This window comes from Lepidothrix coronata, unplaced genomic scaffold (genome assembly GCF_001604755.1).
Source record: "Lepidothrix coronata isolate B3197 unplaced genomic scaffold, Lepidothrix_coronata-1.0 Scaffold10, whole genome shotgun sequence".
NCBI lineage: Eukaryota > Metazoa > Chordata > Aves > Passeriformes > Pipridae > Lepidothrix > Lepidothrix coronata.
In genome coordinates, this window is record NW_016690190.1 from 8034543 (window position 1) to 8062413 (window position 27871).

Sequence of the window (27871 nt, forward strand, 5' to 3'; positions counted from 1 at the left end):
TGATAACAGTATTTCTTTGTGGTGCTTTTTTCTGCCTATTGATGGAGCTATTGGAGAAACCTGAGTGATCTGTACACAGCTGCAGCACTGGGCAGAGGGATTTATTTGGTATGTGGGGCAAAGAATGGTGTGTGACTAATACTGGAAGCATCAAGTCCCAGAACTGTGGTAACTGCCAACTGTGCTTGCTCTGCCTTAGGAATCATCTTCTTTTACAATGATGAGTGTCCTTGCTACAAAACATAGAAAAGCTAGGTGGGAAGTACCTCTTCAAGTGCTGTTGGAAGTTAAAGAAGCAAAAAAAAAAAGACAGGTTTTAGATCTTTTAAATCCACCTATGCACTCTTTACCACATGTAACTTAAAGAGATAATATTGCACAACGGGCTTCCTTTACCTTAAAACAAACAAGTCGGCAAAGTAAGAGCAACACAGACATTTGCAGGACCAGGTATACATTTTGGAGGGGAGTCACAGTTCCTGTAAAAAAGTTTATAACAATGTGCCTGTACACTGTCCCCTGCCTTCTGAAGATAGGTCCTCTGGTATCCAAAGGGATTTTAGAGTCAGTGGTTCTTACAAGGCCACAGGAATATGCAACAGCAGCAGAGGGGAGCACTGAACACAACTGCTATATTTTCTGATGTAAGGATGCACTTTAGACCTGTAGTCTTGTAGCAGCTTATCATTCTTGAAGTGTGGGAGATCTGCTTATTCATCAATTAATGTCTTTTAAGGCTTGATTCTGGCTTATCTTTAAGTAGCCTATGACCCTGCTATAGCAGCCCTGTTAAATGCTGCTTTGAAGAAAAACGTCTGTGTGAGGGTATCAATGAGAGGCTCTAGTAACATAATTAGCTAAGAGTAGAGACCACACCCCTAAGCTGCCTAATAAGGCACAACCCACAGACACGAATGGTTAGTCAAATTGTCTCCTGCTTCCTTCATTTTTGCTGTTCCTCTTTTGGAAACATTAAAACTTTCAGATTTCACAGTGATGTCCTTTAATATTAGGCTGTTGGAGGAAATTTCTCTTGAGAGAAGACCGACTTGACGATGCTGTGATAGAAAAATATCTGTCTTTCCTGGCAGTGCTGTGGTTTGTCTGCCAGGCACAGTCATTCTCCGGGGACCTGCAGCATCTGCCAGAAAAAGAGGTGGTGTAATTTGAAAGACAGTCTTACTTGGGAAGGTAAGCAGTGAAGGTGTATTTGGGGAGGATCTGAAACTAGAGCAGACTGGAAAATGTGGTCACAGTATCTGTGTTTCTGAAGACCTGTATGGAGTTACTAAAGGGCAGATCCAAACCCTTTCACACTCAGAAATCACAGGTGATCTGTAAAACACTGTGAAAAAAAAATCTTTGTATTTTACTGGTTTTTTGCACCTGAGAGGATTCTTTCAGCTATGTTTTTCTGCTGATTTTTGGACTTAGAAATACCAAGCCCTCTGTTTTCTTTTTATATGCTGGAGGCCCTTGACAAGCTCTTTTTTTTTTTTTTTTTTTAATGCTGTTTTGCACCTGAGAGGATTCTTTCAGCTATGTTTTTCTGCTGATTTTTGGACTTAGAAATACCAAGCCCTCTGTTTTCTTTTTATATGCTGGAGGCCCTTGACAAGCTCTTTTTTTTTTTTTTTTTTTAATGCTGTAAAAATCACAGTGCACTCCCCACAGAGGAAGAGATGAAGAGCAGGTTATGGCCTTATCATGCTGCTGTTGGGGTCATCCTGCAAAGTGAAAACCTTCTTGATATTTCAAATGTCAAAAGAGAAACAGCAAAATATAAGAAAGAAAAACAGTGAAGCTAGCTTCATACTTCACAAGTAAATGCAAAAAAAAAAAAAGTGTTGATAGAAATTTGTTTTTCTGCTAATTCATGTCTGTCAGATGAATTTAGTTAAGGTGTAGTCATGTCACAAGTGAAATTCAGAAATCAAGATGCTGTTAATTGTGCTTCATCTATCCAAATGAAAATGGGGCATGAATTTAGGCTGGCAGAAAGTAGTTAGGTGGAAGGAAATAAGGCTGATTTCTTTATTTTTTTATTATTATTATTTATTTTTCATGGTGAGATTTTCAGTGGCCACAAGAGATTAACCCTCTTGCTTTTTTGTGCCATCCAAACTTCAATTTCTCTGTCAGCACAGTGTTCTCTCACACTATGCTTGGAGCATGCATTTCAGCTAACTAACCTTGCATTTCAGCTAACTAACCTCCTGAGAAGAGAAGGAAAGAAATGCACCTTGCTCCACATGCCTACTGGAAGCTTTTCCCAAAGGTTTTCATCAAAGAGCAGAATTTCCCATGTAAATATAGGACAGAAGGGCTCTGGCCTCATAATTCGTATCAGTAGCCTAACATCCATCCAGCTGTTTTAGTGTCAGAAAACAGTTAGCTGAAAAACTAAGAGCGTTAGGTAGTTGTAGCCTCTGAATCATAGATGTCTGCCAACGCCCTGACTGAAGGAGGTGGTGAGGACAATGAAGCAGGACTGGCAAGATGTACTATAAACTTGAAGAGTGAGGTAGACATTCAGCAGGCCACACTGAACACAGTCTCGACCCCAATACAATAGACAAAGAGAGTGAAATAAATGAGAGAAATAAACAGTTGCAATGCATTGGTAAAAAGCAGGGGAGATATTAACTATGGAGTAAATGCATTAGAAATGCAGGATTAGAAATTCAAGTTTAAATGTAGGGGTTTTAATGAGGAGCAGCAGGAATTACTGCAAGTTATTCCTGAAGCGTAGTAGGCAGATGACTGTGGGTATCTCAAAATAGCATGTTTTAGCACGTCAACACAAATAGGGAACTCTGCACTCTGGGAAGGGAGGTTCTAGCTCCAGAGGAGTGAGCTGTCCTACTGGTTTTGTTTCTGCTCCTCCTGAACTAATTTGGGACAAGTACAGCTTGCTCAGGGTGCAGATTTCTGGAGCAGTCTGTGGTTTGCTCACTGTAGGAGTGGCAGTAGAAGCAGCCTTGGTGCCCAATGCCAAGAGCTGCTCTTTGGTAAAACAGGGAGCCAGTGAAAATGGGGCCCAGGAGAATGGGACTTCAGTTTTGCACAATTCCTGACTCAGAGTTCCTTGTGATTTCTAGTCTTGGAGATATAAAACAGCATTAGAAGCCTTTCTGCAGTAAATTCTTTTCCCTCCAGAGGATCCCAGGAGACTGGGACTGTTGTATAGATATGTCACTCATCATCTAGTATGGGAATTCTGTTGACTAGGAAGATAGAAACGTTTGAATACGAAATGGAGCACATTGCTAGAGCTTAATCACTAGCTTACTGAAAATACATTAGGCCAAATTTGACCTACAGTGTTTCTATTATGGGGACCAGCAGAAAATTGCAACTGTATAATCTGTGTACACAGCTAAAGAAATACATACATTCCACTAATTCTTTGCATCAGCCCTTGTTTATCTCTCTCTGTGATATCTGTAGTCAATGCAGTATTTCTCATAGGCTCTGTTTTTGTCTTCTCTGCATCCTGCTTCTCAGTCTGCAACACCTACAAACTCAGCATCCAACCTCCCCACACACAGTTTTTCCCACGCTTGTTACCTAGTTGATAAATCTTTCTGCAGTGCTTGAAGTTGAGGCTTTGAATAGATCCAGTTTAGGAGTTCCTCAGTCACCGTTGACAAGTTTTATAAGACTCTTAATATGAAATTTTTAAAGAAACCCCACCTGCTAAGAAATGAATTTCACATTTGCACTCCTCTAATCCACATTGTTTGTTGGATTTAGAGCTGGGGAAATGTTGACTTCGATGCTTCAGTAAATGAATCCTCCTTTTCCTATCCAGGGCAAGCTCCCTATGTTTGTGGCCCTATCTGTAAGATTTAACACAGGCTGCAGGTGTTGGAGTTCCTTGTTAAGCAATTGTCCAGCTCAGCCTCTGCTTGATGAGGTCTGGGAGCTCTCTGTGGAATATGGATGAGATCCTGACAGAGGCACTGCAGGCTGAAGTCTGAGGAGAAACCAGCCAGTGCTGAATCCCGGCCACTCCAAATAGGCTGTTCCTGGCATTCCAGGCAGTTTCTGTAAAGTTGTCTGTGGAACCTCCATGGCAACTTACAGGCCAAGGGGGCTCTGCCACTCCCAGGCAAGCATTTTCTACAGAGTGCCAAACATCCATTTATACTGGAACAGCTTTTAACCTCTGCTGAATTTGGCTGGGTCCAAGCTGGTGGTTTCAAGGCTGAAAGCAATATCATTAGCAAATTCATGAGGAATCTGTCCTCCCCCAAAGGTACTAATGTTTTACCAGAAAAATGGAAGCTGCTTCCTGAAAGCTAATTTCTTAAATCAAGTTCTTATTAAGAGATAGGTTGAGCCTTCAGCTTTTTCACACAACACCATTGTCTTTTCTGCCTTGCTTGCTAACATAATAAAACATTCCAATAATAACACTCCTACAGTTTTTCACTTTGCCTAGCCCGTGCATCAGGGCATTTACAAACGGATACTCAAGCACACAATGTGAACATACTCCCTTATCTAAAAATTTGCATCTTGAAGGATCCCTGAGTTTCACACCAAGTTCTACCTGCACTGACCTTGGTGAATCTTAATTCCTTGTAAAATGGGTGACAGGTAATTAATGATTGGATTAATTATGGGTGATGATTCTTTTTCCCCAAGGTGGATCGTTGGTTAATAAAGATAGCAAAGTCTTGGTAGCCTATGGCTGGCTGCAAGGAGCCATTAGGCTGAAGGAGGAGCATGTCATGTTTATGTCTGCTCCAGAAACAAGTGTTTTGGAAATGGTATAGACATCACCACTAGGCTGTTGCATATGGGAAGAGTCTGTCTCTCCTCTACCATATGTGAATGTCGACTGAGATGTGTGACACTCTTCACAGGTCTGTGAGAGAGTTTGGGTGATATGATGATGATGATCTCTGTTCCTGTTCAGCCCAAGCCTTGCTGTCTGCCTACAGATTGTTTCCTCTTTCTTTTTGCAGGCTTTTTAGTGCAATTTTAGAACAAGCAACCAAAGCAGATGGGGGGAATTCAATAGGAGGAAAAGGTGCCGGATTCGATGTTAAAGCACTGCGGGCTTTCCGAGTATTACGTCCATTACGGCTGGTGTCTGGAGTTCCTAGTAAGTAACAACATTGTTTTTCTTTTGTCTGTGGTGTGGCATGGGGCAGGAATCATTTGTGTAACAATTTTGGAGACGGAGAGTGATGCAGATTATTTTTGAGGTGTGTGGGAAGCCTTGTTTTTAAATTAATGCATTCGTGATAAACGTGATATTAATCAAAGGATGACCAAACCAGAGCTGAAGGGGAATGGAAGTCTCATGGTATGTCAACCTGATTGTGAAACCTTTGTAAGATCCAAGATTTTCGTGATTTCAAGCAAAAGATCCTTTGAATAATTGTGAGGTCATAGTGCATTGTTGGTGTTATAAATTCTTGACCTTGATGGAAATGCTATATGGTCACGTGTGTTGGTTTTGGAGGGAGAGGGACTTTTTCGTTAAAACTGCATTTTCTTCTTTGCATGTGGTGTTCAGCTCAAGAGCACTGGGAACAATTTAGAAGCAACAGGACATAGGGCAGTGACACAGTCATGTTTTCTGTTAGTCTTATTTGCTTAAATTATTTGTAATGCCTCTGAGGAAGTCCTCAAGTAGCCTTTGGTAGTCCATCATACATTTTCAACAAATTACATCATCCAGTTACAACAAAGATATGAGTAACTAAGTCTGGTAATTCCATTGTGGAGGTGGAATATGGACATGTCAATGTGGGAAGATTATATCCTCTGGCTTGAGAGTTTGTAGTAGCTGGGACCTGTTTGCCTTCTGGAGAAAGGGTTAGTTAAAAACTGTCATTGTTTCCTTTTTATAGTAAAGAGAGATGTAGTTAGTGGAAAAGGAGTTAATCTTCTTCAGAATAGCTGTAGGAAAGCACTTTGTTTATTTTTATCTGAGGAACTTGCTAGTTTGATAAGTTAAAGTACTTCTAACCTTAGTAATTCAAAAGCCTTGAGTCAAGTTACCATAAACTATGAGATCAGCTTAAAAGTCATGATTTATTTGTTAGGAACAGAAGTGTGAGGCTCTTGTTCTTTGACTTGTTTTCTGACCCATTAGGTTATATTAGAACCATGGTTGCAGGCTTTTCCCCACAGCCATAAAGGGTAGAAACGTTTTTAATGAAAGCTGATAGTCTCTGTGGGAGGAGCTGAAGCACTGATAAAAGCAGAAAATACTGAAGCAATTGACAGCACTGCTATTTGGTCTCACAAAAAGCTGTGCTTGCTAGTCTGTCTGTAAGGCCTCAGCTTGGGGTCACTTTGGGCATCAAAGGGTGAGCAGAAAAACAGAAAAGCAAATGTTGTCTGTTAGGCGATTAAGAACCTTCCCCTGTCATACAGAGCTACCATCCATTCATGACACCTCCGTTAGGCATTAGTGGGTTGTTTCATTCAGACAGTCATGTGCCATGCACTACCTTCAGTCCCTACGGAACACAGCTCTGCTTTTGGACAGATTTGTCTCATGAAGCCTGTTCTCTCCGTGGTCTTCAGTCTGCACTGGAACCCACCTGGCTGTAAATTAAGGTTTTGTTCTTTCCTAGTCCTTCTCTAATCTAAGCCTTTTAGTGCTTTCTGGTTGCATGCCCACTGTCTGGTAAGGGAAAGGTACTCACATTTAAACATCTATGAACAGGAGTGTTTTGGGTGAGAGGCTGTTGATGCTGAGACAGGTTCTGAGAGTTGTCCTGACATAAGCTGAGCTTAACTGTGCTTGTAGTTCTTGCATTTTGGAGAACAACATGTGTTCCCCAAGACACGGGGAAGTTTTATCACTCCTGCTCAGGTCTCTTGGCTAGTGCTCTTGGAGAACTAGAGGAAGCTGAGGGAATTAAATCTGACACATATTCATATCCATATACAATCTTGATCCCAGTGTAGACTATCTAATAATCCATTTATGGGTTTTTTTATTAAGAGAAGTGTTCTTTTTGCACCAGAACAGGGCCAGGGAGCCTGATGCAGGCTAACAAATATTTGATCTAGACAACAAAAGGCTAGTGCAGTGTGAAGCAGGCGAGCCATCAACTTGACCTGACAGACATCCTCTATTAGTCTTTATGGTCCTAACTAGGGTCATATTAATTGAAAATGGCTTCTTTGGTGCTGGTGTGGCTTTAAAAAGCCTACTGAGGTCTGTAGCTAATACAGCTGCAATCTTCACTGGGCATTTTTTAATTGTACAAATGCCTGTTGATTAGCCTAGAATAGATGTTATCACATCCATATGTATTAGAGCGTAACTTTTCTCATGAGGCCTTTTAGATAAGATTGCCCAAGTTAACCATAAATAGCACATTACAGGATTATGCTCTTACATAAGTTTAGTGCAGAGGTTTAGAAGTCAAATCTCTGGGTCCCGTCCAAGTTTTGCCCCTGAGGCATCTTAAATACCAGTAGGTGAGTTACCAATATTGCACTTGCAGTGTTTTGTCAGCCATAAAGAAATACCTTTTACTTCCTTCTCCTTCCAAAATGCAGTACACTTTTCCCCTCTGAGGAAACAACCTGCATAGATTTGTCCTAAAATTACATGAATGTAACATGCACTGCAATTTCTTCTCGCTTAGACTCTCTAAGTGTATGGAAGCAGCATCTCATTAGTAAGAGGGGATCCTCTGGGTCATTGGCAGCTGCCTTCTGCATGGAAATTCCAACATCTGCTGCTTGGCTTGAGGTCCAGATCTAACTACCACTGCTTGGAAAAAAGTCTGTAAAGCACAATAATTCTTATAAACCAGATTTGTGAAACACATGGTGAATTTTTGCCTGCAAATCTTAAATTCTTCAGAATTGGTGTTGGGAAATAGGTTGTCTGAAGTGGAGGGACTGGCTTGCAGCATGGAATCATTTTTTCTGAGTCACAAGGAGTTTGTGTAGATTTTTTTCTCTCTGGCTCAATCCATAGGAAATAATGTAATTTAAGAGGGACATCTTTTGTATTCAGGTTTGTTCATTTAAAAACTTGTCTCAGAATATAGAGAGTTTCCACATAAGTATGATTTGAAGGGGAAAAAACATACTAGTTGCCCTCTGATGTAAATCACTGGTGTCTGCATTTTGCAGATCAAGAGACTGAAGCGAAAGTTCAAGGTTTAACACTTCCAGAAGTGGCTTGTAATTCTTTGTCTCATGTTGGCTGGCAGTGCTGGACACCTAGGTCAGCACAACTATCTGAAAGCTTCAGAGCTCAGAATCCCTTTTCTCCAAGTCCCATGCATTCCTAGTTCCCGGGACTTGGCTGTCTCTTGCCAGTAAATGTCTCAATGAAGGAATCAGGGACTGTCCAGTGCAGTAAGTGGTTCATCTGCAAGCAAAGCTGGTTCACCCATGGGCAGAGAAGCAAAGGTACCTTTGACAATCTTTGTTAGGCTTGAATGGTCTGAGGCCTCAAATTATTTCAGTGCCTCCTAAAATCAGAAGGGCTTGGGGTTATGAATTCAACAAAGCCTGAAGACTACATCTGGATGACTGTTGTGGGCACATCAATATTTCATAATCTCTAAGAGAACAGATGATGCTTTTATGCTTTGTGGTTATATGGACTTTCACAAGACCACTTGTCATAAGGAAGAAGATGGACATTTTGTTTAAAAGATTAGACAGACATTTTTTTACCCATGTCACAAAAAGCAATTGTAGCATCATGGGATAAGCCTTCAAAGGCACTGTATTTGGGTACAACTTCAAAAAATAGTGTTAAGTATTTACACGTTTCCAAGCAGTGCCATAGGGATAGACTGGGTTTGGTTTGGGATTTTTTTGTGGGTTTGATTTTTTTTTTTTTTTTAAGTAGTTTGAGTTCTTTTCTGGAAAACTTTTTTCTTTGAGTGAGAAGTACAGTTTTTGTTTTGCCTGTGTGAGGTGCATGGCAGAGCAGTAGATTAGATACTTCCCACAGCTCTCATCCCGTTCTTGCGGTTGCTTTTTGAAAAAAAATAAAGTGTAAGAGCTAATTAGGCAAACTTTTCTTTCCCAGCCCCCAACTATTTTTGAAGTCATACTGCTTCTGGAAAAATGATCCACGCTCAGTCTGTTTAGCCTGGCATTAATGTGTAAGCTAATGCTGAATATTTTCAAAAGCACATGGATGATTTAGGTTTCACAGTGGTGGGTCACTTTTGAAAATTAGACCTAAGTACTTTATATCATAGATACACAGGATAGATTTCACTGTTCAACTATTCTGTCACTGTCATACTAACATAGTTCTTGTAGTGCATACTTTATTTCAGTTGTTGAAATCACTTTACTGCTGGTGTACCAAAGCAGTCTCCTTATAAGAAAAACTTCACACGTGCATTGGAACACTCATCTTAATATAGAATCATAGAATCATAGAATCAATTGGGTTGGAAAAGACCTCCGAGATCATCGAGTCCAACCCTTGGTCCAAATCCAGTCCATTTACTAGATCATGGCACTCAGTGCCACGTCCAATCTGCGTTTAAAAATCTCCAGGGATGGTGAATCAACCACCTCTCTGGGCATTAAGATCAATATATTGGTTTGAGAAAGGAAAGAGAAGGAAAAAAATTCCCTTGATGGACATAAGTAGACAAGTGCAAAATCAGCATGTCTACCAAAACTTAATCACTTTACTGTCTTGGAAACTATTACCCCAGATCTCCTTTGGCAGGAGTGTAAAGCATTATAAAGCTTTCTAGGGTCAGAATCAAGTCAACACTTTTGTGCTAAAAGTTTTCTGATGATTACTTTTCTCTCTCAATTTTATATTATTACATGTTTTAAAACTTGTTTTAAACATTTTGTGCTTGAGGAGGGCAAAAAGAAGCATCCAATTCGTCAATGAAGAAGTATGATCCAATTAAAAAAGAAAATCACTCCTGAATATTGGAAAGGGCAATCAGTTACTCCTACGCATGCTAACTCATGCCCTTTCAACTTATTAAATTCCATTTCTATCACCTTTATTCCTGCTGCTCAATTATACCACCTCATACATTCTGTTCATCCTCTTTATGTTGTACTTTGTCTTAATGTAACTACATTGTTGCCACTGGTTATTGTCTATCTGATATTTGCCAGAAATAATTGCTTCTAGACAATTTGGAAGCCATATAATTTGAGTGGATGTTGTGCTCCGTATTTGTATTTTCAATGAGCTCCTCTGCTGACAACACAGATTTATGTGGGCAGAAGACCATGTTATGCTTACCAAAGCTGGAGAGGAAACCTCACTGTTCCACTAGAACAAAAACCTGCCATCATGATTATTTCTTAAAGCAATGATGCAAAAGCTAAGCTTGTGATGTGTTCAAGCTTCACTGGAGTCTTGTAGCAAGAGAGTTACTCGAAGGCAGTGTAGCACCAGTACTTACATGGTCTACGGGAGATGCAACAATTCTGTAACTGGGAAAGAGAGGGTATGAGCAAAAGAACCTCAGCCAAACCCTCCTCCCAACAGTGAAATGTCTTTCTGTTAGTGAAACAACAGCTTGTATCTGGCTGAGTACATTTTTTAGTTAATATGAAATAAGACTAGAATTTTCCTGTGTGAATGCCTCGAGGTGACTACCTTTACATGTATTTAAATAATTAACTGGAGTGACTAATTTTTCAGAATGGTACTTCTGTTGAAGTCCATGATTACTCTGAGTTCATGAGAAAATTGGGCACCTTCAGACAAGGTGAATGAAAAATTTAAATATTTTTAGATTTTAGTCTGTCTCGTTACAATTAGTTCTCATTTGCCCTAAAATGCTCTTATCTATTAAAATTTATCATTCTTTTCACAGTCCCAGCAGTGTTCTCTACCCCATATTCTTTGCAGTGTTTTCTCGTTACCACAGTCATCTTCCATCCTTATCTCAAACTTTCTGGCGTTAATCAAGCTGTTTCTTTGAACTTTGCAATAGGTAGTAAAGTATCCTGCCTTTACCTGCAATGTCCTGATAGATCTGAACCATTCAGGCCCACATATATGATGCCACATTCACCACTTACAGCAATGAAGATGAGAAGAAAAAAAACCTTGAAGGCTCTATGGGCAGAGTAATGCATGAGGGAAGTGTTGCCCCTTTGAGAGATGCTGGATTGGCGAAGTCATCCAGTTGTGTTTGTTATTAATTTGCCATATTATTGCGTGTAGATGAAGCAAGGAAGTCCCAGGGGTGATAGGGCTGGATTTATTTCTGTCTAGTTTTATTCTGTCTGGGACACTGCCTAAGTACATTTTGCATATTAAATTGCGGTCAGTTTTTTTATGGAAAAGTAAGAGCAAAAGGCTTTAAAAAGCTTACAAGATGTTTAGGCTATAGTCTGCATTTTCCAGTGATGACTGTTCTTAACAGTAAGACTGGCAATATTTTTTCCTCCCCTTTCTTAAGGAATGTGATCTAATCTAATAATTTGAAATCATAGGAGAATTCTGTCTGTATAATTTCATAATTCAGAGATACCCTACACTGAAAGAAAAATACAGAGGGACTTCTGTAGCAAAATACAGAGTAAATTACAGAGTTCAGGACAGCAGGGACATGTCCGACTCACCATGGTAATCCTCCTAATGTAAAACTAAGCAACTCCTCTGTATCATCCTTGATTCCAGGACTCTGAATGTCCTCTTAAATGATTTATAAAAATGGGGGGTTGATGCTCATTGCCTATCAGAAGATCTCTTGGTGCTGTGAGCTAGAAACTGGTACTATGCCAAAGACTTAATCTTCCACCAGAGCTGATTTGGAGGTAGTGTCCTTAACCAGGGGGGAACAGATATAACATTTTCTCTCTTGTGTAATCCTTGTAAACCTGAATTTTCCAGAAGCCAAATTGAACTTGGATGTGATTGAAACATCCTCATAACCTCTCCACTTGGTGTGTGCAGAAGGCTAGGCCAGTAGAGAAGGATCAAGCACCACACAGAGGGCCAAGTTCCTGCTGCAGGCACTGTGCTCCTGGAACCTCACATCCTGCCTGTACCATGTAAAGAAGGGAGGTTGAAATGGTGATTTTTAACTGCCTTCAAATGTTCTTTCCCAGGGGAAATACACTGTTCTCAGTTACAGCACTGTGTCAACTTGGGTGTGCCAAACCACCTTACTGGAGCGTGAGGACGGGACCTAGAGCAGCTCTAGATGTTGTTGGGCTCTTTCTGTATCTCAGTGTGCAGTGGTGACATTTACCTTATTCTGTCCCCAACACCTGACTGTCTGGCCTGTGATTGCCCTCCTGCTTGGCCTGCAGTGTCTTCCCAGCCACTGTGACAGCACAGCTCAGTCTATTGCAATGATTCCATTTTGCAGCTGTTGAAATAAAACACATCCAATGCAATTACCTGGTTTCATTTGGGATGTATGGGTGGTTTGGTTTTTTTTGTTGTTGCCCAGTTGAACTTTTCAACTGTAATTTCTCATTGTTTTCTGCTTTGTGCAAGAAAATAACAACACCTCATATAGTTGAGGAAATAATGTAATTGAGGTTATAAACACAGAGAATTCAACAAATCCAAAATGACATCTCTTTTGAGAACCATGTACTTTTGGAATATGGCAAAGACATATGAGCCATTGACTGTTTTTATATGTTGTACAGCACATGCTAAGTCTTAAGTTTTAAGGAAATGATAACTGGCAGTCAGAAAGTCAATTTTCTTTTGCAATGTGTATGTTTCTAGCAAAGTATGGTTGACAGTCGTGTTTTGCACAGGGTTTGCATTTATTCACTGTCACTGGTGGAGCAAGGGGCTTACATTTACCCTTCTGATGCATGTGAGGTTATGGTGGTCACTGCATACCAGTGGAAAATCCTGCCTTCAAGGTGAGGAGATGGGAGAAGTGGCCTGATCTGAGCTTCCCACCTGTGAAAGGTTTGTGTGTAGGAACAAGAGAATACAGTAAGCTGGAAGAGACATTATATACTTGGCAGTTTACTGCCACCAAACCTATGAGAATAAAGGTACTTGACAACAGGGGGAACTGCTGCAAATACCTTTAGGCAAAATTTGGCTTCCAAATTCCAGTTCTGCCTCAAACGTCATTGTTTTGACATTAAATAATGTCGGGTTTTGCCAAGTCCAGTTCCTTTCTTTTCTCTTGAGCTCTAGAAACTGTAGGAAACGTGCTCTCAGGCAGATTTCTGATGCTCTCCTTCATTCTTGAACAAGACTTCTTAACTGTCTGTACCATCTCTCCAGCACATACAGCATGTGAGGACAAGTTGCACCACCTTTCCCATGTCCTTGCTTAGCTGTTCTTAATCTCAAGTGGCCAATTTGTTTTGCTTTCATTACAAATGGGAAGGGAGCGGATTAAAAAAGATAGAACAGTCTGAACCAAATGTCCTCATTAAGTTTGTTTCTTCATAGTTAACTTAAAACTCTACACATGCTTGCAAGTCCTTTATTTGCTTAGGTCACCATTACTCAAGGGAGTAACTTGATTCTAGCATAGCATCTCCCGTAGGTGAAGATCATTCCTGTGAGTAGGGATTACACGGTCAGGACCTAAAGCACTGTTCCTTGAGAGGTACAACCTACAGAATGATGTAATTTATGGCAGAAGAAGTTAACTTGATGTAGCCAAAAGAGGTTTATCTTGGTAAAGAAGATTACTCACAGAGGCACGCTGTTGCTGTAATAAAGATTTTGCTCATATTTAAGGAACGCCAGTGAAAACAGGGAAATATTTATTTGATCTTGGCTATGTAGCTCTTTTAAAAATAACACTAACTACAAATGTATCCAATAACAGTGTCAGCCTTTATCCTACCAATTACTGTGCATGCTGGCATCATTATTCAGCATGTCTTCACAACCAAAAAATCCCAATACCATAATGTGGGACCACATCAGGGTGCAGGCAGTCCCTTCCAAATGAAGAGAACAAAGCCCATTCTGACATCAAAGAGCAGACATGGAGATAATAAAAAAATTCTAGCTTGGCTTAGTAAGAGATTTTTCAGAAGTGGTCTGGATGGATCAGACTTTCTTTCTAGTTCCCTTTTTTCATTCTTCATGTAATGCCCAGAGTTCTCATTCAGAGAACTGGGTGTAGGGCATGGCTCTGAGACAGAGCCCCTGCCATCAACATTGCTTGTCCTAAAGCATCTGAAAAATCAAAGAATGCCATCTGCTGTCTCCTAAGAATAGTTTGTGTTGTTTAGATATGCTTTTGTCTGGACAGTAAAGGAGCAGAAGCATCCATACAGATTGTAGCTAACTGGTATCAGCAGGAGTGTGTTGGGTTCCCTGTTGCTCACTTGTAGTTGCTGGCTGTTGCTGTCACCATGATGGGCAAGACAAGATATTGCTGTTCCACATCAAAATAGTAAGAGTATGATCTACTCTGGTTTTTTTTCTCACATTCTCTCCCAGATGACATCTCTACTGCATCTCATGTCATCCCAAGCTTGCACCAAATGCATACTTTGACTCCAACTGGCTGAATTTTGTTTTGCTTATTAATTTAAGATCTTGTAAGCAACAATTTCAAGTCCTTTGTTCATTTTCTCTAAAGTGCCTGTATGGCTATTAATGTGTTACTGACCTGTTGGGACTTTTTAACATTCTCTTTCCATCCTCTCTCAAAGGTGTGACTAACACACACTGGGTAGCAGTCATCTCAGAAGTGGGACACAAGAGAGTTCATAGGTTTTGCTCAGGACACAAAGTTGTACATGGATGTTCCATGATTCTGGCATTATTTGAATTAATTCAGTTTGTCCCGACCTTCCAAAAGCATTATTAGATGCTTGTAGTCATTGTTGTGATTTTTCACAAAGAATTATCAAAATATCAGCAAAGCACAGAGCAGTGGACCAGTCAGATAGTTCTCTCAACCAGTGAATGCATTTTAGGTCTACAAATAAATTATTTTTTTTCAGTGATTATCTGAATTTGTAATAATATGGCATCTTGTATAAGTGCTATAGTAAGAAAAAAACAAAAGAACACTGAATTGAGAGGAAGGTAATATGAGGAAATAATATTTTAAAATGTCAGTGGCTAAATAAATCTGTTGGAGACCTTCCCTCTTCTTTTTAATGTAGATTTCTCCAAAATCAGCTACTGCCTTCTGAGTTACATCTGCTTGGTATTACTGTGCAAGTTGAGAACACGGGGAGATTGTCTGGTATGAAAAGCTAATAAACTTTTCTCTGCTTAAGATGTTCACTGATGGAACAAATAATTTGCTACTCTGATCATGGAGAAGTATGAACCAAAGACAGATGACAGCCCACATAACCTGCCCAGTTAAAATTTTATCAAAGTTTTCTTTCTGCCAGGGAAAAGGGAAGGAGATCAGACATCTTTCTTAACCTCCCTTTTTTCCAGAAGCAAATCCAATTTCTGTTTAACACATGTAACAGTAACCTATCCCACATGTGTTTTGCCCTTTGTTTCAACTATTTTTTTCTGAGTTGTCTTAGTAGCTATGCCTCTTATTTTTTCAGTTTTAGATTATCTTCTGCTGGTTTGCCCTACCACATCAATCATGATTCAGAAAACATCTGCTAACCCTCTGCAAAGAATCTTTTTTCAATTTCAGTGATGCTAAAGCTGCTCAACAGTTTTATATCAAAAGCATTTTTGACAGAATGGATAAAAGAAATAGAAAAAATTATTCAAAAAATCTATTTTTGTCACTTTTTTCCATAGGACTTACTAAATTTTGTTTTCTTTAGCAGTGGGAAGAGCTATGGAAATTCAATTTCATTATTGGATTACAAAACCTCCTCTCCTCTCTAAACTTTCTTCAAGCATCTCATCTTACAAAGAGATACCATTCTTGCAGAGGACTCCCCTTTTTGAAGGCATTAGTCCGTGCCTGGTGTGAGAACTGGGACATAGCAAATGCTATATATCTTAGAAATATAATCTGTTGGGGGTATTTATTTTCTATTACTGTTAGCACACTAAACTAGCAGCCTGGCTGAGATTTCTGTCTTGTTTTGCATTGGCTGTTGGGTTTGGTGATTTTTTTTTTTTTCTGTAATAAGTGTTTTTTCTTGTTGTTCAGCACGTTTCTGCAACTGGTGTTTTCTCATAGGCCATTGCTGGACATTGGTTTTTATATGTATTGGAAGTTACCAAAAGATGAAGTCCCTTTTAAGCAGGTTTGATGTCTTGGTCAGAGATCCAACCAGTATGTCCATGTATCCATATACACAAGCTTTACAAAGGCTTGTTTTAAACCTAACAGTTCTGTTGTTTATACTAAGCACTGCCAAATGAAGGACTGTTGAGTCTCACCCATGCCCTCACAAGAGCAGTGAAAATTTAAACTCAAGCTTTAGCCCACCTTTTGCTTTTCACATTCCAGACTATCATGATTTCACTTTACTTTTACTTCTAGGGGGCCAAATTCCTCTCAGATTTATATTTGTAGATTTCTGTATCTGTTAAGAACTTAATTTAGGTCTTCAGATTGCAGCAGGAAAGCCTTATGATTCCCTCTAGACAGCTTATTATATGTAAAAGGAAATTAAAAATAAATACATGTTTAGTTTCAGTGCATTCTAGCAATACACAATCTGTAGAAAAATCTTTGAATTGTTCAAGTTGTAAAGAAAGTTACAAAGGAAGTAAATATCAATAAAGAACCATTCTTTCTTCTGACAAATATGTATTTGTGAGAACTGTAACCATTAATTTTTCTGTCCAAATATACTGGAGCTACCTAGTGAGCTAAAGGAGGTTTTGCTTTTTATGTCAGAAAGTGTTTTTTCCTCTAAAGCATTTTATTAGCTGATGCGTGCAAGCAGAGTTTTAAGTCTAATAAGGTTTATAAAGATCAAAAACAACAGTCTTACTAGTGTGAAAAGGAAAGCAAGCTGGAGTTTTAGGCATTCTGAGATGGGACTGATTAACCACTGACTTGATAAGTGCCTAAATCCACTCTCTGTTCTTAAAGCTAAGAGTCAGAGTTGTTCAGATTTGTCTGGCCATGTCTTTTCAAAGATTTTAACGTCATACCATGCATTTTTTTATTAACAACATTTTCAGGAGTCTAAAAAGAGAAAACAAAAAAACACCAAAAGTATACATCAAGGCAGCAACACAGCACTGATCACACACTGTGTGGCTTGCATAAATTCTTTCATTACCTGATCAGGGTTGCTTCCTATTTTTAGGTTCTCAAAATACTCCAGAAAATGTCATGCTGTGTCTCTCCAGAGCTCAGTCCCATCTATGCCCATTAAGCACTGTCCCAAGTTAAGAGGTAGAAGGAGTTTTCTTCTCCAGGGCTTTATTGCCTGTGTTTGTCATATACAGTGCTGCTCTCCTACACAAATAGCCAGCTAAGGAGAAAGTTTTAGGATTTATGCAATTCTATCCAATTTTTTTGTAATTCTTTTTTCATGAGAAGTTAAAACTTAGTGTAGCTCAGAGTATGTCAATTTTTATATGTTGGAGCATTTAACCTGCGAGAAGATCAATTTCTGCCATCAATATATTTTTCTCCATGTACTACAAGACTATAATATCATCATCCCTGGATGCACTTCTATATTTGCAGAATCCCTGTGAACATTCGTTAACTTTCAAGCTTTTACCTTTTCTAAACCTCTTCACAGGTGATGAGTTAAAAAGAGTATCTAAAGAAGAACCTGAAACAATTAAACTACTCTATTATTTATAATGCAGAAAGGAGATAAACATCCACATAACTCAGGAATTATGAGAATAAACAGTAAAAAATTTCGAAAACTTTACAAAGGCACTTGTAACCCAACAGTTATTAGTGCTCCACTCAAACAACTGAGACCCAAGTGCTTTGAGCCCATTTCTGTTACTATGATGCCTTAGCACTTACAGGTGTCCATAGCTCCTTGTTTTGAAAATTATGTCCTTAGGACATAGTCATGTGTGTAGTCATTTCTCAGAGGTGTGTACAAACAACAACAAACATCCTGAAACAAAGCTTTCTCATCCTTATCTCAGTTCAGAGGTTATTTAACTATCAGTTTCAGGGGTTCAGTTCACTTGACCAGACTAAAGACAGTACTTCATGTTGCCACATTCCTATACAAGTTTTCTGATTGAATCCAGTGGCACAGGACTAGACCAAAACTTCCTCTTGAACTGGAGCTTGAAAAACTGTGCTCTGTCACAGCTGTGCTTGAGAATGAAGCAATTAAAGAAGTGGAAATCTGATGGGTCATTTCACTGAGAACTGGTGCAGTCCTCAGGCCAAACTGTCCTTGGGTTTGCATGGCTCTAGGAAGGGTGAAGAACAGTTCTTCCTATTTGTGATCCTTCACAGTGATTAAGTATAGATAAAACCTTTACAATGGGCCCAAGAACAGTTTTCTCAGTTCGTGATCATCCTGTCAGGAGAAAATCAAAGCTAGTTCCTGGGAAAGGATGACAGCTGACCCTTGCTGGCCTAGAAACTGCCAGGGCTCCTGCACACCCTTTACCTGCCTTACCTTCAACCACTCTTTACAAGTCCCCTTTACAAGTCAAGTACTCACTCTGGCAGTGAGTACTTGACCTCATCCTCCCTGCTCTCTTCATTAGACTATTTTACAACAAGCTGTGGTCTTTGTTCAAAAGAGCCTCAAAGTTAAATTACCTGACTTCATTTGTGATTTTGCTCAAAATAGCCCCCACACTCCTTCTCTATATGCAGGTAGCTGCATGGGAGAGGCACTTTCTTTTTTTTTTTTTTTAATTGTATGTCTAAAGATCTTGCCTGGACCTCATCTTCAGCTGAACTGAGCTAAGATCAACTGGTTAGAGGATAAAGTTGAGCTTGTAGGAGCTATCTAATGTGTTGGATCTGGAAAGATGAGTGAGGTCTTCTAATCATCAAGCAGCTTCATAAGAAAGTCAACGCTTATGTACTTTGAACAAAAAGCTGTTAAAAAAAGCCCCCCAGGAGGAGAGAGAGATGCTTGTATGAGTGGTAGAAGAGGTCTGTTCCAGCAGAGAGTCCAAATGCCTAAGCCAGTGTGTACATCTATCCAAACCACCCTCCTCAGGCAGCCAAAAGCTGGGACTGTGTGGCCACCATGCTCAGGGCAAGCTGTATTGTTTGACTGTCTAAGTTAGGTCACTCTGACAAGCAGAGGACACTTAAGATGAATTGCTTCCCAAGAGAAAAGGATCCAGAAAGAAGAGCTGGGTTTTGTTGTGGCTTTTGTTTTTGTTCTGCTGTTCCTTTCTCGCCTCAAAGGATGAGGCAAGGGTGGTATTGCAAGACTTGGCAAACATAAAGCAATTGTGTTCACATACACATCCCCATTTGTATGAGTCTCCTTTTGTGTGTGTATTTCGGTTTGGGAAGTCAATGAAGACATGGTTTGAAAATGCAGGAGTGAGAACAGAGTGAGCAGATGCCAAAACTTTCCTTTTTCTATTCATTCCAGGACATGGTTTTGAATTCAATGTTTGTGTATGTTTATATGGCATTACCTGCTCCAAAATAGTCACCATTCAGCTTAAAAAGATGTCTTTCCTTTTTCTTTTCACTTCGACTAGTTTTCTGTCCTGTGTCGTGCCTTTCCTTCCTATTCCAAGAGCTTCCCTATTATTCTTGAAATAGAAATGACATCTGCAGCCCCAGGAATGCTGCACTACACCCACAGAATTTGCTTTATCTAGAAATCTGCTACTAATATTTTGAGACTCCAGCAAGACAGAAAGGGACTACCTTCCCAAACTGTTATTGTACAGCTGTCCTTAGCTGAACTGTGTCATATGAGTTCCTTTTGTAACACTGGGGAAGAAAGTCCTCCATGTTTTCCCTCACAAATCATTGCAGATGTACTTATCTAAGATATCTTGCCACGACTGTTGACCTTTTTGTGCTAAAACCGTCTGACGTTTTCCAGGCTTGCTTTAAAATTGGTATAAAACCTCTCATATTTATGAATATTTAATATTTTTCAATTTTCTTAGCTGATGTCTACATTTATTAAATTATAAACATCCACTTTGGGGAATATTGCTGATTATATTGCTTGTGCTTTGGAAATACAGATAACTGTTGTGGCAGTCTCTCAGTGTATCGTCAGAAATAACTGTGATTTGTGGGTAGGCCTCACTCCTGGCTGGGAATGGTGCATAAACTCTGTCACTGAAGAGTGGTTCCCAGAAGTGATCTGAGTCAGGCACTGTGCTGAGTCACAAATCCTCCCCTGCTTCCTCCCTGCTTGCAGAAAGTGGTAGTTTTCTTCTGAACTATATTAGCAGAAAAATAATTACCTCCCACACCCCTGGCACTGGCTTAAGTATGAAAATGTGTATTTGTGTGTGTATCAGGAGGCAGAGGAGGGATGGATGGGGTTGAAAGTCCTCTTCTTTCCCTTTTCTTCCTGCTCATTTTCAAGTAGTCATTTATATGAGACTGTCCCTGCTCATACTTATGATTCAGGCATCCCCACGGGGTAGTCAAAATATAGCCCTGCAAAACCAATGGAAGAATAGACTTGGGATACACTTTCTCTAGAGACCTGGACCACTAAAATGATGAGAACAGGAAACTGCCCTGTCCAGCATACCAGATCAGATCCAAAATTAAAGACACATAAAAATGTGAGTTAGAGCTGTGCTTGGAAAGGCCCAAATGTGAGTTCTGAGACCAACCTACCATTAGTTTCCTTGGATATGTTCCACAATGCAACAACGCCAAGTGCATTTTAGCAGCTGAGTCTGGTGCACTTTTTTTTTTTTTTTGGTGCCATCTTGCAGAGCATTGGTTGAAATCCAAAAAAGCTTGTAAGTACACAACGGGGTGTGTAGGTAATCCCATTGCTTTAGGTGCAGACACTTACATGCTTAGAGATAAAGCACATTCTTCAATAACTGCCGGAATCGATGAGGCAGCAACCAGCCCCTCTCATCACTGTCTTCCTGAGAGAAAAGTATAGCACCATATAATAGTTCTAAAACACCTGCAGCACCCCCAACAGTGTATTTCCCATAGCTTTGAGAGAGATCAGTGTTACTTGGTACAAGGTTTTTTCTTCTTTTTTTTCCTTAGTCTCCCTGCTCCCCAGTTGTATCCTAAACCTTTGGGTTGATGCAGTCCTCTAGAGGCAAAAAAGGGCTTGACCTGGTATAAAAAGCAATGTTTTTCCCATGTAATAAATATTTAAAATGTTTTATCAGTGTAAATAAATGCTAAATTCTGTAAGCCCGGGGAATGGCACTAGCATGTTTTGCTTGCTGAAACATTTATGGAATCAGTGTCAGCCAACAGAATTCAGCCAAGAGGGTTTTTTTTTTAAAGGTAAACTGAAGTGCTTTTAAAATAAATACTACGAGTTGTTTAAGATCTTCAATTATTAACAGAAGAAAAGCCTGGTCTTAAAAACTGCAAACAATCCCTTTCGTAGCACTTTCCCTAATCCCTGTGCAGTTATGTCTGTGTCCAGCCTGGAGTGAGCTCCTCAAGGCAGATGCTGTACCTTCACAGATGTCTGGAGAGTGTCTAGCACACGGAGAGAGCTTCCACAAATGAGTAACTACGTTTAGAATGCCAAATATTTGAAACCCATTTATTTTTATATTTGCTTGTCAGGACTTAAGGTCAAGACCTCATGTTGACGGTTGGCCAAGGACGGCATTGCCAGCCCCGGTAAAGCAACACTGTAAAAATTTGGCTCTGCTGTGACAAGGCAGTTAATGGTATCACCTCCTTGAAATCCAGAGGCCAGCTTTGCAGTCTGATCGGGTCACCACTCTGATTTAATTACGATTATAAGCTGCACAGCCCATTGCTAGGAGTGCAAGCCTTTCCTCCACAAGTGAGAAAAAAATGCCAAAGATGTGCAATGGTGTGAACACCCGTGTTGGGTGATACCTACGTGTTGCACCGTTGCAAAGATTAAGAGCATGTATGAGTTGGGTCAGAGAAGTCATTCTTTTAGAAGCTGAACTGTCTTTTCTTTCTCTACACAGGGAAAGAGCCTGTAAAAGTGTGTAGAATTCTCACCTTTTGTTAGAAAAAGTTTTTGTGACTGCTTGTAAAGGGATGATTTGCCTCCATTTACTCTGATCAGAAATGCCTGTGATCATCCCCAGACACTGATCTGCACCTCTCAGGTTTCAGAACATAGATTTGATATGGTTTAAGGCATGTGAAGTTTTTTTTTATTGAAAAAGTTTCTCTGTTCCACCTGCCCATGGCTCTTCCTTTAATCCTTTTCTGACTGGGCATTCTGACTTCTCTAGGCAGGATTCCTCATACCATTCCTTGCAACAGGTACTCGTGTTGCAAGTGGCTGCCTAAGTGAGAATAAAGTAATTTACAGGCAGTAGCTGTATTGCAGCAATAAGCTTGACAACAATGCAGGGAGTCTGGTGATGTGCATGTATCTCTTGCCCTTCCACAAGTAGCATACATTACATCTTCTGAGGACACTTCCCAAGTTGCTGCATAGTTAGTATTTTTTTAACTTTTCTCTCTGAATACTTTAATGGTAATGTATTTAAGCTTGCTAATTACTGGAATCATCAAGATTTGAAAACAGGCTGCCCTAATGGAGCACTGCACAGCACACACATCAGTTCATGCTAACAGTATTCAGAACCTCATCTCCTCTTCAAAGCTGGTTTATTATCCTCAAGAAGATTTTCTCTAATTAAGCTGGCTGGAGGTCCTGTACATCTTCTGGTGGTACCTGTTCCCCTTGGCTGCCTAAACACCTTGTCATCTCATGTTTATGGTGCAAGCCTTTGATTTCACAAGTACTGCTTTGTTAACACAAAGGGCATTGATTTGTGCAGATATTATCTTCTCTGGACATCTGTAGTAGCTGAAGCACTTTTATGAAGTGAGTGATAATGAAGCTGTATTTAAAATGAGAGAGCTTTTTTGTTCATCTTTTCGTCAGTTCTCAGTACCCTCTCAAGAGTACCGGGTATGTCCTATGATGCATAATAAATCAATTAATAATAATAATTAAGGGTAAATTACATAAGAGCTGGTATTAGAAATCTTAACCTCGTAATCTTGGCTACATATTGGATTAACAAGGCTCCCCTAAAATCACTAAAAAAAGGAGGCCTTTATTTGCTTTTATGTAGATTTGTTTGAAGCTACAAATATTTCAACCTGCAAAGTTTTGGGTTTTTTTCTTCAGGTTTGTAGCCATCTGTAGTCTTTTAACTTTCTTGTGTTGTTGACATTTTTTGGAAGTAGATGGGACAGTGTTTTGATTTTCTAGTGAATGTGACATTCCTGACTGATATAAAGAATTGGAGTGATGTTTTCTGTACGTATTTAGAATTAGTAGACTGAACGATGTGAACATCTAGAGGAAAAGCTTGACTGCCTCATGTAAGTACAGCAATTTCTTTTTCCTCCAGAGGCATTACTTACCCAGAGGAGTACCCAGAGGCAACTGAGCAAGCAAAGAGGCCCATTCTTGTACGGGATGTTTTGATCCCGTCAGTAATGTACTTCATGTAAGAATCAGTTTGTGAAAGCCAGAATGTTTCATGCTGAGCATCTCTCCCTTTGGATAGCAGCATGAACCATTAACATATATCTGAACTGACTGTAGAAACCTGAAAACATGTTCTGACTAGAGGGATGTTAGTACCCAGCTCTGGGTTGCCAGCAGGCAGTGAGTTGATCTTGCTGGCCGGGCAGCTGATGCCACCTTTGATGGTTTCTGCTGTGTTCCATCAAGGCTGAGGAGCAAACACAGCCTTAGCTGTGAATTGACAAGTGGATTGCCTACAAGTGAAAGTGCTTGTCAAGAGATGTGTCATCCTTATAAGAAAGTATTTAAATTAGTTGGCTTTTTTTTTTTAAAGTAAAAAAAAAAAATTGAAAATCTCAGATGATAGTTAATGATGAAAGTTAATAGTTATCGCAAACTCTCTTGGCAGATGTATAACAGGCATTTACAGCTCATGAATCACATTTTTCAAAAATCACAGCTAATAGCAACTTCTCTGAGGAGATGACAGCATTTGCAGGAGACATTAATGACTTCTGGCTCTCAGTCATTGCAAAATCATGAGCTCGTAATTGTTCTGGTGTGGCTATTTGTAGACTATAGGGTTCTAGAGGTCTCTCAATACTTCCAGCATTAATAACTTGCCAGTGACAGTGGTTGCCATCATTGCTACCAGTGATAACAACTTTAAGACATTTGTAAATGCAAATCCTTACTAAAGGCTTATGAGGCTGGCTTTATTATTCTGGTTTTACAAAATGAGGAGAAGGAGACAGAGAGAGGCACATGAATCTGCAGCTTGAGTCCAGTGTATCTGAGGGTACAGCTGCTTAGTGCTTTAGAAAACTTGGCAGCAAGTCACCTTCCCATTCTGGAAATGTTTGACTTCCTCATGATTAGGACTTCTAACAGTTTCATGCCTTACCAACAGTCATGTAATAATATTTTATTCATACCCCTTTCTGGACAACCTCTGTTAAAAAGTGATCCCTAATCCTTGGAGCAAAACCAACACTGCTGATTCTGACTCTCCCTCTGTTGAGACTGAAGTAAGGTGAGGGGGATGTGGAGAAGAGGGCGATCCTCAGAAGGCTGGGAGCTCTCACTAAGTGTGGGTTTGGTGGTCCTTCAGCATCTCAGGCTCTGCCTGGGACTTTCTTGACTTCTGCAGGAACCCAGAATCAAAGTAGGGATGTGACTTCAGTTTGTCATCTCTCCCCACACTCCGGAGTGCAACTCTGTGGCACCCCAGCATTTGCTGTGTGTCTCACAGTTCCTGTCCCACTTCAGTTCTGGTTGTTCTTTGTTTTCTCCATACTGTAACTCTCCCCAGTACTGCGTGTGGAACACCTTAGGCATGTTTTTCATGAATAGGCAAAACAGCTAATATATTCCCTCACCAGGGAGGTGGTATTTTGGTGACAGGTAAGTTAGTATCTTATCTAAAGTAAGCTTTACTTTAGTCTGTTATCTAGACCAAAATCGTAAATTTATGAAATGCTGGGGAACTTCTGGAGGGAGTTGATCTGTGAATGTACATCTTTACATCATCAAGATAATGAGTTCAATAAAACTGACATACTACTGTGCAATTTATAGCCTCTCTAAATTTTGTTCTCTTGCTGATAAGTGCTTCCTTCTGTTCTCTCTGCAGGTCTCCAGGTGGTTTTAAATTCCATTATCAAGGCCATGGTCCCTTTGTTGCATATTGCCCTGCTGGTGCTGTTTGTCATTATTATCTATGCCATCATTGGACTGGAGTTATTCATGGGGAAGATGCATAAGACCTGCTACCATGTGCAAGGGGGACTGATAGGTAAGGGGAACACGTACACACATACAAAGATTTTTGGAGGGAGGCTTTTCCCATAAGTAATGGAGCATTTGTGCTGTCACAGGAGATGGGTGGCTATTGCTCACTGCCTGTTTGGGGTTACACAGGGGTGGCTCCTCTGTTCTGCTTCTTGGATATGAATCCCCTGTGATGCAGAGAGACTGCAATGGTGACAGTTTAGCTTCCTCATCTTGAACACTCAGCTGTTGGCCTGTCTGTAAAGGCTACATGCAAAGCTATTGATTCCTGCTAAACAGAGTCATGGACTTTTTAATGTGGACCTTTGGCACAACAAGCCAACCTGAGTTCTTTAACAAATCTGCCAGAGGCTCAAGCAACACTAAAATAGTGATAATTTCGTCATTAGCAGACTGAGCTACAGATGACATGACATCACAGAAATTTAAAACTCATATATTTTATTATAAATCTCATACACAAATACATCTTTGTTTTAAACCAGTATCATTGTAAAGGAATATATAATTCAGGGCTGTACCTTTTTTTAAAAAAAGGCTGTGGTTAGAAATGGAGCTAGAAAGAAAACAAAATTATATTAATGAGAAGAAAATTTTTGCATCAAATCCATCAGGAAAGAACTTTCAAATTATTTACAGAAAGAAATAGTCCCATTTCAAAGTAGTTCAATTGCATTGTCACTCACTCATCTAACCATCTGCTCTTTTTCATTTGATTTGTTGAACTTGAACAGCATCGATTTCTCATGTGGTGGTGGGTGCTAATGCCTAGGACCCAGAGCAGCTCATAACTAAGAAAATATTTTATATTTTACAGCAGGAAATTGTTTCAGAAGTTCTGTATTTTCTGCTTTTATAATGTTGGCAGATTTCATTTTCTGGAAATGATGCTAGAAGTATAATGAATTGTCGCTCTGGTTTACATTTTAAAGTGTGCATATCTTTCTCCATTCTGTCTGGAAATATTTACATTATGGCATCTAATTCTAATATTACTGTTTGTGGCATTCTTTAATGATCAGAATATGATCATAATTTTCAGAAAATTAAATTGTTTACCATATAAGACGTGAAACAAACATAATTACCTGCTCCCCTACACATACATACCTTCATCTGTTAAAAATGTAGCCTTAAGATCTGAAATCCATATATTTTTAAAAGAATATTGCAGAAGTTTTTGTGATTATAAAAATGTTTTCTGTGGCATTTTTTGTATACCAAAGCATTTAGTTTGGCTTGTTGTATGGGTTCTCAGATCTCTGAAAACATCTGTACAGAATAAGGGGTCGATAATCAAGCAACTGCCTTACAGAGTTTCTGAGTGCCACTGGGCTACTGATAAAATGCCACACAGCTTCTAAACTCCAGAAGAGCAGAGCTCCAGATGCTCTCTGCTCTAATTCAGCAGTGGCCCAGTGCCATATCATCTTGTCTCCAGAGCACTGAAGCCTGTGTGCTGCAGGGGCTCAGCCTCCTTCAGCAGAATGGCCATCAGTGCTGCACTTCCCTTCCAAGGTTAACCCAGATGCCGGGTGACTGCGGAATGAACACGCTGCCATTATGGTCACAACGTGCAGCCTAAGGAAACATAATAGACTTGGTCTTACGTTCCCTCTCATGTTGAAAAGCGTGACTTCCTCCTCACAGGAGGGTATGCTTTGATAAAAAAGTCCATCTCTGTTTTGACTATAAAATTTGACAGCTTTGCTACTTTATTTGTTTTTTATTTTTACAAAAAGAAAGTGAAGCACAACAGCCAGCAGTCGCTCGTGTATTCCTGAGAAATCTGTCAAACTCGCTGCAAAATGTATTTGTTAAAATCAGATATCCCTCACGGTGGGTCCAGTGGCAATTCATTCTCTTCATCTCCTTTTCCCCCCCCCCTTCTCTCCTTCAAGATACACCTGCAGAAGACGACCCGTCTCCCTGTGCCCCCCAGTCTGCGCACGGGCGGCAGTGCCAGAACGGCACGGAGTGCAAGGCAGGCTGGGAGGGACCTAAACATGGCATCACGAACTTTGACAATTTTGCTTTTGCCATGCTGACAGTGTTTCAGTGCATCACGATGGAGGGCTGGACAGATGTGCTCTACTGGGTACGTATCCGAAAATGATAAGCTGAAAGTCCTGCTCATGTGCTTACGGCTATGTGGAAACTTGGGGGCTTTGGCTTTCTTGCTTGCTCTGTACGGTGAAGGCATGGTTGCTAGCATGGAGCTTTAATTAACTCAGCATATTATTAGGTAAAATGGGAGGGTTTATCTGGTGCAGTTAAATCAAACATAAATGTTGACTTTCCATTGATATTTTAATTTTGAAAGAGGCGAGTGGCTTATTGATTTGAAGATTTGCAATGTACCCTTGTTGAGCAGGAAGTCATGTAAAGACCCTCTCTGCAGGAGTGAAATATCTCATACATCTCCAGATTACTGATGTAGAAGTATTGGTGACAGATAATCGTGTGCTCTGCCTGTGGCATTTGTGTTACAAAGGCACTACACTGATCAGCTTGTAGGTTTTATAAGAAAGGCCTCACAAATTCCAGCACTACTTATGATTATGACTTTTAGCATAGAAGAATTTATTCTAATGCTGGTAACTCTGATACTGGTATCAATCAT

General features: G+C 39.9%; 1 protein-coding gene across 1 annotated transcript in view; it reads left to right on the top strand.

Moving 5' to 3' along the window:
• CACNA1C (calcium voltage-gated channel subunit alpha1 C) overlaps positions 1 to 27871 on the top strand; it is a 439532-nt gene that overhangs the window by 235272 nt on the left and 176389 nt on the right. Inside the window, exons 5-7 of the mRNA XM_017804609.1 lie at positions 4977 to 5116; positions 25091 to 25252; positions 27150 to 27346. Of these exons, the coding sequence (XP_017660098.1) occupies positions 4977 to 5116; positions 25091 to 25252; positions 27150 to 27346 (499 nt within the window). The remainder of the gene's footprint in view (positions 1 to 4976; positions 5117 to 25090; positions 25253 to 27149; positions 27347 to 27871) is intronic.